The following is a 13112-nucleotide window of genomic DNA, read 5'->3' as shown; positions in this document are numbered from 1 at the left end:
TTTTTAGTTGCAGGTTTATTTTCAAAACAGAAAACTGCAAAAGCTTGCTTGAAATACTTTCTAAGTTGAGAAGTCTGCCACGCCTGGAGAAATATATGATATGCAACGAGTCTTACTTCTAAATCTCTTGGCTTATTTGCTTGCATCCCTGATTGGAGAAACTGTACATCTGACTGCTGCAACCTACAAAACATTAAACAAAGTATCTTAACCGACTTTCAGCATCACCCTGACAAACGAACTTTCTGATTGTCTGAATGAATGCCAGCTTACCGGTAGGTCACTGAACTACTGTGCATCTCCATCGGCTTGTGTGCACAGGGAACCTGAATAATTTATGTAGCTGATTTTTAGACGATCTTAGTGAATGGCCATGTGAAATTACCTCGTATCGATTCTGTAAATTGAGAGAAGAGTGAGAGCCAAGGAGAAAGAGGCACGTCAAAGAGTACAGGGAGATGAGGATCGCCGTTCATGTGTTTGTGTTCAGATTTGATTCAGACATTTATCCCAACTTGATCTCTGATTCAGTTGACTTTTCAAATACTTTTTTCCTTTTTTAAATGACAAACGTGGGATTTTGTTGACAAAATGTATGAAGCTACCATCCAGCAAGATTATCAAGTATAGATTAGAAATGTAAGAGAAGATGCAAACTAATCTGAGTAAACATTTTGGTTTTTGTGTAGCATCTGAAGCATTTGGGTTGTAGTTGACTTTCCGAGCATGAATGCAATACAGTACCGGTTATGTAGCAACTTAATTAGCTCCTTTATAGTTACAAAATGGAGGCTGGGAGCCAGTTTTTTTTGGTGTTCTGTATTGATTCTGAATCACAGAAAATGAGAATCAATCATTTCTTTTGGAACAACCCTAATGGATACTTTTGTAGATGACAAAGCTTAAGCAACAGGTGTATTGCATTATTTTTCCATCCTCCTGAATAGATATAATTGAAATAATTGCTGAAGATCTCTAATATTAAAATGTGGCCATTCAAGTTGCCGCTGTTGCTCTTCATAAGTTGATTCAATATTTGTGTTATTTGCTGAAATCCATTTTGCTCACATGCTTTAATGCAGCCACACAGAGCACAAATAAATCCCTTTGGAGAAGAAATTTGGTTAATAAAAAAAAAAGAAGAAAAAGAAAAGCAAGAAAATCCCAAATTGAATTGCTCAAAAGAAATCTTGTTTGTAAAGACTCGCTTAGGGACAACAGATTTCTATCTTGAGAAAAATAAAACGAAATATATATTATGAAAAAGGAAATCAGTAATGCTGACCCTCACATGTTCTGTTGGTGGAAAACTTCAAAGTATATTTGATTAATTTATTAAAGAGAGGTCTGGGTAGTAGCTTTAAAATTGCATTGAACTTTCTTTATAAACTTTGAGATCATAAGTTGCAAAGAGTTAATAACTGCTGCGGCACTAAAGATAGCGAAAGGATTCCTATCAGTGATTTATTCACTATGGGAGCAGCATGTCCCCAGCCAATCTATCACATCTCTTTGTGGGAAAATTTAGAGCCTTTCTCCAGAGCTCCGTTATACAGAGGTGGAATATAAGGAGCTTAGCACCCACATTATTCTGGAATAATCACATTATCTGTTGACTTCTCACTCTGACCTGCGCCAAACTCCTTTTTCCTCTACACAGTTCTCATATCCTAATAAATCGAATTTTGGTTTTAACACTCTGCCCATAACTAAATCAACCAATGCCATCCAAGGGGGGCTGCATGTTTATCCAGTTTGTGACTCTCCTTGAAGAAGTCACAGATGTTGTTTGAAACAAAGTTTCTCACTGAACATCTGTCAAACAATAACAGTGAGGAAGAGCTTGTCGTCGCCCTATCCGTTTGGTCTCTCCACAGATTTTCTATCAAGATTCAAGTCGTGACTCAGGCTGGTCTCCCTCCAAAACATGAAAGTTACTCCCAGTCAGAAGAAACACGGTGCAATTGAAAGGTTAATTTACTATTAAATTAAGGTGTATGAATAAATTTGGGCTGCAATGCACAGTGGTGTATTGAAAATCACAAAGTACATTTGGTTAAATGTGAAGTTAAAGAAATATGCCCTCCATAAGCGCCCCCTAGTGTTTGGGTAATCGTTGGCATATGAGCCTCATTACAAACCATTTCTCTCACTACAGCTAAATGCTTCATTTAAGGTCTTTTTTATTCTAACTTTTCCTTTTTGCTTTAGTGTACTGCAGATGTATATTGTTAAATGTCAAAGCATAGAATTGGATCCTTCTCTGCTGACTCACACTCTGATGCAGTGGGGCAAAAATACACAGACTATCTAAAACTGCTGTGGACATCCGTACAAGAAGGTGATGACAGGCCCTGCCGACATGTCTCCAAAGACTATCTGGAGCGAATCATACCGCGTTGCAGGCACTGGCCTATTTTTTGCTCCGACATGACCACAGGGTCACCCGACGCTTAGAGATCCAGCGTGCATCCGAAAGAGTTCACCCCTGTGCAATAACACTTAAATGTCAAATGATTCAATACTGAATCACCTTAAAGCTGCTGCAGTAATTGCGTTCTTTAGAGTCAGGTAACAGAAATGGTGTATAGATTTACAAGGCTGACATTTCTGCTGTTCAAAAATCTTTTATTTTGTTCAATATTTGTTCCCATATCTCTGCGGCGATTCCTTCCGTCTTTGCTTCTCTCTCCAGGGCCGGTCCAGAGTTGTTGTCTCAGTTCCAGAAAGAAATCTAACATATTTATTTTCTCATGTGAAACCACATGCAGATGGCTACAATGCCAGATTTGATAAGTATATGTATATATATAAAAGTATCTAAATTAGAAGTTGATTTAATGGACACAGAGATTAAATAGAAAAGAAAGGGAAAGGAAGAGAAGTGGTGGAGAAAGTTAATAGGGAAAGAGGAATGATACAAGAAATACAATATGCACTAAAGCCTTTTCCACACGGAGCGGTGAGAGCAGAGGGGTGAAAGGCATAATAATAAAACATAAATACCTATATAGTATCCACAAAGCTCAGCAGAGGTTGTGTACTTTTATTAAATAAAGATGCTTGCCTCTTTTTTCCCTCACATACAAGAAAACGGCGTAATGTGCTTGCTCCCTCTATGGGATCCAGATCATGTTGTCGCGTAACCCAATTTGTTTTACAAAGTTCATACAAACCGGATCCGGAGTTCCCTGAAAGTCCAGGTCAGCTCAGCAAAACTTTGTGAGAAAAACAGTGACATTGCCATTTATGCAGCATGTAACCAGCTGGAATCGATATATTGCTTATTTTGTTTTTGAACAAAAACTAATAGTCACTTTGCAGTCCGTTGGAGAACACTGTAAGATAATAGCTCACCAAAGCGACGTTGGCAAGTCAGCAGAAAACTCACAGTAAATATAGATTAGAGGTAGGAGTTTCCATAGCTCAGCTACATTTACGCCTTGTAGCTACTGGGATTATAATGTTTGAATTAGGGTAAATGTATGCTGCCAGTGCAACAGCTGTAATGGTTCCTTTGCTGACAGGAAGCTACTGCCTCCTATGCTACCGCATAAAGATTATTTGGACTGTGAGTTGGAGTTAAGAGTGTATGATAAGTCATCACTTTACACAGACTCACACAATTGGTTTGTCTTTTTAGTGACCAGCAGTCACTTAGCTATTCCAAGTGTGAAATTTACTGCAGACAAGAACTAAGTGGCAACATACATATGGGTTTTAGGTTTGTGGTGAAATAAATGTTGGACTATTATTATTATTAAAAATAATAATGCTAGTATACCAACATGTTTCTTTTGGCTGGAAGTACATTAACATTTTGGAAGGAGCCACACAGAGTCCCAACTGGAAACTATAGAGGGAACTAAAGATTAGGGGGATGGCAAGGAGCCTTTCCAACCTCAAAGACTTATAGCTCATTACCAAAGATGTTTTTATTATTTTTTTCCAAAACAGCAGAACTTTTTACCACAAAGAAACACCTTGATGAATGAAGATCAAGATGTCCATTTGTCTATAATTCTAAAAACCTTGTGCCTTTTGTCGTCATTCGTCGTGCCCCCTTGTGTCAAACTCCTGGGGAGAATAACCGGGTGCACTTTTAAACTAACATTGATTATATCCTTGAAAGAAAATTAATCTAACCACCAACTCCACTCCTTTATAAACAGGCTTGGTGAATACAATAGGCTATCATCACATGTAAAACACAGTGAATGCAAACCATAAATTCCTGCAGCTCCTTTAGTTTCGATTTTGGCCTCTTGGCAGCCCCCCTAACCCGCTTCAGTCTTGCTCATACATTTTGGAGAGAAGTCAAGCTTTTCAAAGTACTATTAGGCAATATTGTCTCCAGTCACTGACAGCTATCTTTGCTCTGCCACTGCATGTCCATAACAGTGTAAAGATGTTTGTTCCCATTTCCTGACTGATGACTTTTGGATTCTTTCTTAACTTTTTGTAAAATGCAGTTTCAGCTTTAATGGAAAAGCCAGCAAATTTCAGAACTTTATGCCAGATTAATTAGATTTAGCTCAACAAATGGCAGATGGAAACTCCAGATAACTAAAAGCTGAAACTGTATGTTTGAGGTGTTAGTTGAGGTATGCAGCACACATCCGTGATTTAACCATCCATCCATTTTCTAACACCGTTGTCCCTAGCGGGGTCGGGAGGTGCTGGTGCCGATCTCCAGCTGACGTTCCGGGCGAGAGGCGGCGTCACCCTGGACAGGTCACCAATCTGTCGCAGGGCTCCGTGATTTATGTTTTTTTTTTTCTTTTACTAGAGTGATTTTCTTTCAGTAAAACTGTTTCGAGTAAAGGTGTAAAAAGAACAAAATTTATTACAAAAACTAACAATTTATCAGTCATGAATTGTTTTATAGCCACTGCACCAACCAGAAGCAATTCTGTTTTAGAAAAAAAAAATAATAGCATGAGGGTTTGTTTGTTTTTTTTCCATCACAGCTTAAAAGATCAAAAATCAGCCTCATTCCACTCACCCTGACCTCCATATGAAAATACCCTTCAGCTTACTGTAAGTAAGCCTGTTTTTCTTTTTCAGTATTTGTACCACCTTCACTCATTCCCTTCTTCATTTCATTTTTCATTTTTTTTGCAAAAATAAATAATGAAAGAGGCAGAAAATAAACAATGGAAGTGGATTTTTGTGTCTTTGGCACAATGTGGCTGTCACAACAGTGTTATGAATCTTTAATGTAAGATGTTGCCCTGGCCGAGGAGAGGAAATGTGCTGAAAACATGATTATGGACTCCTGTGGAGACAGAGATTGTTGGCTGAGAGTGGGGGAAAAAAATTAAGCAAGGCGGTGAGGATAAAAGAGTTTTGAAGGACGAAGGAGACAAATAGGGACAACATCTTTTTAAAAGTTAGATTGCTTGAGGCAATGCCATTTGTTCTGCAGATTGGGGGACGGGGGTACGAAAGTATGGAAATGCAATGGAGGCGGCATCCTGTGCAGTAAAAGTTTCGGTTCACAGAACTTGGTTTGACAGCACCATTTTTCTGAGGGACAGAAATAAAGCAGGGCAGCAGTGTTGGGTCAAAGATGTCAGACAGAGTCAAGGCACTGCCTTCTGTTTAGAGAAGCTAAAGTTGAAGGAGTAGCGTTTACATCTATCACTGCGTGACAGCATGACTTAACTTTTACTGCATAAGACTGCAGACCATCACTCATCCTGCAAAGTGATTGCTTTATCTCACTGTCTGTCCCCTTTGTCAGCCGTGATTAAGGTTCATATAAATCAATCTGCGTGGGTGTGTGCCTGAAGAGATCCCCATTTAGCTCAGGTGCACCAGTTATGCATGCACTGCTGCTGCACCCAGACTGAAATTAGCAGGGTTAGAGGCAAAGGACTGTGGCGTTGGGAACATCGATTTGCTTTCTTCCAAATTAGCCTGAAAATATAAATGGAAAAAAGCCCTAAATTAGAGACAATTTCAACAATATTATATAAATTATTCAAAGATTGTTGAGAGAGCTGCGGTTTTTTCAAACCAAAATTCTTCCATTCATCATTTATCTTTTGTATTTTTCCTTGTTGTCTTCAGTAATGAAATTTGAAGGGATGGAAGCGACTGGAGGACGGGAATTAATGTCCGCCAAGACCAACATGTTTCTTATTGTCTTGCTGCAGCTTTGCTGCGGAGCACGTCCTGATGTCCCACATTTCTATTAGATTCCAGTGGTCCCTTATGGTTGGCAGCAAACATTTACTCATTTATGTAATCATGTTAAGAGCTGCTATGAGATCCGAACGACACGGTGACCTGTCAAAATCCCAGCTTTTTGAGTCCTAAAGAAATAAAGAAGAAAATAAAATGTTTTCCAGCTTTTCTGTCATGTAGATCATGGCAATTTCATCTAAAAAAGTGAAAAGTAAAAGACCACGTCCATCCATCTGTCCATCCATCCCACTTTCCTATACTAACTTATCTCTCTGTGCGAAGTTGTGGTAGGTGGTACACCATGGATGGCTTGGCAGTCCATCACAGTGTTCTTCAAAATATTGCAATAGAGAAACATCCTTACTGTCTATGTCAGAAAAACGAGTTAAAAGCACAGGAACAGATATCACAAAAGATACGGACTTTAACCTTAAAACCGGAAATCACCACATCCGTTACACAAGTCGTCTCTCAATGATCAAAGGGGACCTGGGCGATTTCCAAAGTACCCTACTGTGTTGTTCAGGTTCTTTCTCTTTATGTTTGGTTTGCTTTTTGTCTGAGTGTGTCTGTGTGGATTAAAAAGAGAGACCGCAGTTTTCCCAGTCCTATTTTTGACATGCATTTTAAATGACAGCAAGCACGACTTGTCAATCAAAGTGTTTTATTTATGAGTCATTTTCCCATGCTTTGGCAGTCTAAACAAACAGACATCAGCTCTAAATTAATGAGCCCCTCTTTACTTGTCAGAAGAACACATTTAAGACTTGTCTCCTCCTCTGTGTCTCCTTTTTCTACCACAGCTTTGATATCAGCAGGCTGCTGCACCAACAACTGCAGAAATGTCAAGCTATGGGACAGGTAAACCACTCTGCACATTGTTATGACTTTTTTGTCCTATGAACCACCTTTGTGTTAATTAGGGACTCAGTGAGAAGATGAAAAGCCAGTGAAGGGCATTGTCATTTTTTACCAGAAGGGTCCATAATCCTGTAATTAGCTCCCATTATTGTGCTTCGCCATTCAGAGTGGCTCTCTGATTTTAACTCTGGTGTTGAAATCTATTCAAACTAGGTTGGAGGGGTTTACATTAGCAGGACTAACATGAAGTTTAAAAAAAATCTCTTGGTGAGAGAGGCATAACGTATGGCAGTATATGATTCTCATAGGAATCATTGAGATATAAACAAACATATAGTCTGGTCCTGATTAAATACAATGTTAATTTAAGTGTTTTCCGACTGCATCAGTTCCTTTGCTTTCTCAGGTGGAATCAGGGAGTTCACTGGGACGATAGCGTTAGAGGTGACCCGATTTTGCCTCTGTGTGTCTTTGTACATCTTCAATCAGGTCTCAGTGTGAGGCTGATATGGTTCTGTTAATATTTGATGACTCAGACACACGGCGTACCTGCCTGTAGTGAGCAGCGGACATTCATTGCCGCTTCTATCGGGAAATGCTTAAACATGACAACATGCCACCACAGTGCAGTTCCCTTCCCTCTTGTGTCATACAAAAACATCAGATGATGTACTTTGTGTATGTGGCTATCTGGAAGACAAGTAAGAAAGATGCGTTAACACTGCAGGCTGAAGTCTGGCCCAGGTCACCCCTCATCTCTCTGATGCAGCGTTGAACAGATGCGAGCAGCCACAAAACATTCTGTCAGGCGTACAAAATGCGACAAAGCTGAGAATGTTAGTTTTTATTCTCTATGCCGCATTTCCCAGACTGTAAGTTGAACTTTTTAACTTTTTTTTATAGTTTGGCTGGTCTTGCAACTTATAGTCAGGTGCAAGTTATGTATATTTGAGTTTTCTCTTAGATGTTAATTCATACTTTTTGACATGAGCCAGGGATTAAGCATTTCTGCCTGCAGCCATGAGGAAAGCGAATTACAGTCTAGAAGCAGGAGGGCCACAGCTTGAGGAACAACTCCACAGATGGATTCTATAAGAACACACTGCAGATTCTCTGATGGTCTGTGATACCTTATCAGATTTTCCTACCGTAGAACATAGACAGCTGAGTCTCTCGGTCGGTGTCATCCTTCGAAACTGCTACAGCACCTGCTGAGGCTTACATCTCCACGCCTTGGTAGTTACCAAGAAGATGAAAATGAATTACGTTGCAGGTGTTGCTACTTCATGCAATGCAAGCACCTCTCCTCAGATTGACCCTGCATGCACCTCTGGCGTTCTACGCACTTTGCTGTTGGAGCGGAGCCGTTCCTAACCATCCGGATTTAGAGCACGGACATTAGTGCGTCAGAACCTGCCAGATGACTTACAAGTCAAAGTTGACAGTTTCCGTCAGTTTGTTGAAAAGCAACTGAACATTTGTCGCCGGATCTTATCAGTCGTATGGACGAGGTCCCCCTCACGTTGGACAATTTCGAAATGACTGTGATGTGTGACATATATATTATTGTTTTCTCCACGCTGCATTTTTTGGCTGATGCAACTTGTAGACTAGAGTGACTTATATTCTGGGCAATATGGTAGTACTATTACTATAACATTTTAAAATCAATACAGTCTGTGCATGCAGGATTGCAAGTAGCTGGGATTCCAATCATTGCATTTTGTTGAACTTTCAAGAGGTGAGTGCAATGCACCTGAATGTCATCTATATGGACCTGTCTGGGATGGGCAAGCAGAGGCCTGATTCTTCTGCCGACCTTTCAATGTGATCTCTTGATTTCTAAAAGAAGCATTGACCTCAAAAATACACGTACACTCTTGTGCAGATTCTTTCAGCCTTTATGTGTAAGTTCACTTTCAGTATATGTGTAGTGCACAACTTTGTTGATCAAGCTTCTCGTGCCGTAACAAGTCAGACGTCACTAGTGATTACAGTCTACTAGTGAATTAGGCTGGAATAACATATGATTAACACTTCATTTAAAAGCACCCATTGAGCTATAATGAGCAAATACACAATCATCCAATAAATAATGTTTTGTAATCATCAGTCAAATTAAAAATCACATTCTTCAGCAGTTTCATTTATGTGTAGAGAAACAGTTTTCTTCCATTATCCATCTCACCTGACTTGTTACAGTAAAATAAAAATATTCTGAGAATCTGTTGCTACTCTTATTATTTTGCACCTGAGTATGAAAAGTGAAACATAAGCAGAACAACCTAGTACTGTTCTAGTACCAGTACAAAACATGGTTTTCTTCTTGTCACAGATTCTTCCATCTAAACTGTGGAAGTTTGATGTGTCATATTTTCATCTTGGATCTGTTTTAAATGGGAAATTAACACACACAAATTTCCTAATGTAATGTGTGCAAATTGTCCAAGGGTTTGTTCCAGTTGTCCCAAATCGGGTCAATTGTCACAATTTAAGTGTGTGACAGATGTCTGAAAGTATGTCCCAATGTCCCAAAACACAGGGGCCAAGTGTCTGAAAGTGGGCACCAATTGTCCCGAATTGAGGGTGTATCAATAACCTGAAGTTTTGTACCAAACATCTGCAAAGTTTTCTGGTATCTGTTTTAGGTACTTTGGACAATTGGGACACATTTGTCATTCCCTATTCTAAAAATTCCAGACTTTGCTGATTTTGTCACAGGGTCATCATAACAAAACCTGGGACTAATCAAGGTCCCAGTCTGTGCAAGGATTCTTGCACAGGCTGGTTGACTTATAAAAAAGTTGTAAGTATTGCAGGGTTCTTGAGTTACTGGCCTGTCCGATGTTCAACTATAGTGACAAACTTTGGATAATGACCCAAAGTCAAGATTGCGGATAAAAGCGGATAAAATGATCTCCTGAGCTCTGCATTAGAGAAAGCTTAACGTTTTTTGTCATGTGGGTTTGAGTCAGTGTAGAGTTGCTGCTTCTCCACATTGAGAGGAGCCAGTAGAAGTAGATGCTTGGGCATCTGGTTAGGAACGCCTTTGTGGTGAGGTGTTCAGGAGACAAAGAGGAAGACACAGGACACACTGGAGGGATTCTGTTTCCTGACTGGCAGGGAGCGCCTTGGGATTCCCCCAGAGGAGCTTGGAAAAATCTGGGCCTCTCTGCTTGGGCTGCAGCCCCCATGACTCCACGCCAGGCAAATGGGTGGATGGATGGGTGGATGGATGGACATATGTAGCTATGTCTACCCCAAACCTTTAAACTTTTTCTCAGCTCTTCACTGACCTGTCTGCTGTGTTCCTTGGTCTTAATGTTGCTGGTTATTTACTACTATTTTCTAACAAACCCCATAAGCCTTCTCGAAGCAGCTAGATTTACTTACTAAATGCTCATTTTCACACTTATTTGATTTATGCTGTTGGCCTATCACATAAAACACAGATACAGTTTGTGGTTTTAAAAACGTGAAAACTATAGTGCTGCTGTCACACGTTATTGCTTGCTTTTTGGTTTATTAGATCAACTCAGAAACGGTTTCAGTTAAAAACACATTTTTTCCTCTTTGTCTTTTTTCTTGTGCAGCTTTGATGCCTCCTCTTGACAACTTGACCACCCACGCCTCACCAAAGAAAGAGGGGTGGTAGTGGGGCAGCCCTCCCGTGACTCTGGGCTTGACAGACTTCAGGGCCTCTGGAAGCCGCCCTCCATGGCTCCGGACCATCTGTAGTCCCAGACCTCTTCCATGTGCACAGCCCTTAAAACAGCCTGCCTCCATGTTTTCATTTCTACATATCAGGAGTTTGAACGGGATGCGGAGTGAGGAGGGTTTTTTTTCTTTTTCTGTTTTTGATGAGAATGCTAATGATGATGATTTGGAAGACTCATGAGGCCTGCCATGGTTAAATGGATCAGAGTGGATATCTCTCAGTGCCAGCTGCAGTTTCGCTAACTCCTGGAGAGAGCACAGGGAGGTTGGATGGGGATTGGAGAGGAGATTGAGGACATTGCACTTTTTGTGCTGCTATCCTCTGTTTACAAAAGTAGATTATGATTGGGGAAGCACTGAAAACTTTCAATTCTTTGTTCTTTAAGTCAATTCTTTTCTCACACTCTTTGCTCTATCCCGTCCCCCCCGCTTTCTCTGTCCTCTACCTAATCTTTGGCGATTTATTGTCGTCAACATGTGTAATGAGACTGCTATAATCTAATGTTCTAAATCTCAGTCTTCGAATCCAGACCATCACATGGCCGCCCATCATTCCTAGTAAAAACATCACCACTCTGGCTATTTCAAGTAAATGTAAAACAACAACATTTTTTTCTCAAAGATAACCTTGCAAAAAAAAAAAAAACAACAACAAAAAAACCCAACTCTTCCTGTGTCTTAAACCAAGATGGTCAACATTACTAGCTGCTGACAGATGTTCTAGTTCTACAACATGCAATGATCAGGTGTAATTCTTCTTTTTTGTATTATCTTATGTTCCCTTAAAGCGCCTATATTGAAGCTGGGTGGAAGGTAATATGTTGTCCATATTGTTTTTTTGTTTGTTTGTTTTTTTACAAGGAAGTGACGTCCAAGTAAAAAGTAGATTATTGGATTAGTTTTCTATATATCTCTATATACAAATATATTATGATTATTATTTTTGACTTACTTGTATTAGAACTATAATATGAAAATGCGTATGGTATAATGAATAATAAACAGAAGTGTTTATCTAAAAGTGCATCGTGTGCTTGTGTTTTTCTATCGCAGCAATGCTGTTTTTTAACAGATGGACTGGAAGTAGGCATGCCCAGCTGACGGTATGTTTGGGTCCCAAGGTTAGATTGTTAGATACAGTATTAGGACATCCAATATTGTTTACACCTATGGCAGATTTAGATGTAATTTTTATTGCACCAAGATGTTTTTAGAAGCTATATTAATGTTTTAAATTGGCCCAGCCAGAGTCCCGACTCGAATTTGACAGAAAATCTATGAAAGAAGCAGAAGTTAATTGTGATGGCTAGGAGGCCTTCCAACCTCAAATACTTGGAGAACATAACCCGAAATAAATCAACAAAATAACCGAAGCGATGTGCAAAAGCTTACCCAGCACTTATAAATTGCTGTAATAAAAATAATCCGTTTTGGAAGGATGTAAATATGTGTTGGGGTCACAGAGCAAAAGAATGAAACAATACTTCATTGTTTATTACATTAAGTGAGCAAAAGAGATGCTTGCAGCTCTGGAGCTGCAGGTTGCAGAGCCCCAATCGAGCAGATGGAAACTGTGAAGCTAAAAGTGTAATAGTTTAATTTTTAATTCACTGTTAAAGAAACAGGGAATAAATTTTGTGCAAGAGATCAGTGACCTACAGTTTCTGTGCCAATACATATGATCGTAAGAAACTGAGTTACTATCTTCTCTTCAGTTCAGGGGCCACAACCGGGGCAGGACAAGTCCTACAGAACATCCTGTCCACACCCACCCATACCTACCAGAAACACTGTTTGAATGAAAACAGCATAAAGTCTAATGTTGCATGATGTATATATAGATATTTTGGGCCAATAACTGTATATCTGAATTATGACAGGGCTTTGTTGCAGAATACATAATCTGACTGGAAGTGTTCTTCATGCTTCCATGACTGGATCCAATGCGGCTTAGCTTGAATTTAAATGTCAATGTAACATCCACATGGGTGGTAGAACCCAAGATTTTCCCAGCAGAAAAGAAGACCTCTTTTTTTTAACCTGAATTTATAGTCAGTGATCCACAGAACTGCTCCCAAAGAGGTAAAAATATAGCTGCTCTGTTCACTTTCCTCAGACTTCGTCTAAATATCCCCATGCTCGAAGTTTGTTTGACACATCCAGGTGATAAAACTGTGTGTGGGGAATTTTTTTATTGGTCCCAGAAAAAAACAAAATCAAAAAAACTGTTTAATGAGGTGCTGAGCTGTGCTGGTGCTTAAGTTCCACATCTCCACTCTGCTGTGACATGTTGGACCCCTGTGGATGCCCTGCTGAGCTGACCAGGAGGCCTGTAGTGGCTG

General features: G+C 39.8%; 1 protein-coding gene across 2 annotated transcripts in view; it reads left to right on the top strand.

The window, feature by feature from the left end:
• The window catches only part of ccdc85al (coiled-coil domain containing 85A, like), a 42053-nt gene extending 30268 nt beyond the window's left edge, over window positions 1-11785 (top strand). The window contains exons 3-4 of one of the 2 annotated variants that reach the window (XM_055041525.1): window positions 6996-7053; window positions 10647-11785. In XM_055041525.1, the coding sequence (XP_054897500.1) occupies window positions 6996-7053; window positions 10647-10665 (77 nt within the window). In that variant the 3' untranslated portion in view covers window positions 10666-11785. The remainder of the gene's footprint in view (window positions 1-6995; window positions 7054-10646) is intronic. The other variant, XM_055041527.1, reaches the window with a different exon arrangement.
• The last annotated feature ends 1327 nt before the right edge of the window (window positions 11786-13112 follow it).

The sequence above is a fragment of the Poeciliopsis prolifica genome, unplaced genomic scaffold (assembly GCF_027474105.1).
Source record: "Poeciliopsis prolifica strain line A6 unplaced genomic scaffold, Auburn_PproV2 SCAFFOLD016, whole genome shotgun sequence".
Classification (NCBI taxonomy): domain Eukaryota; kingdom Metazoa; phylum Chordata; class Actinopteri; order Cyprinodontiformes; family Poeciliidae; genus Poeciliopsis; species Poeciliopsis prolifica.
This window is presented reverse-complemented; position numbering and strand designations above follow the sequence as displayed.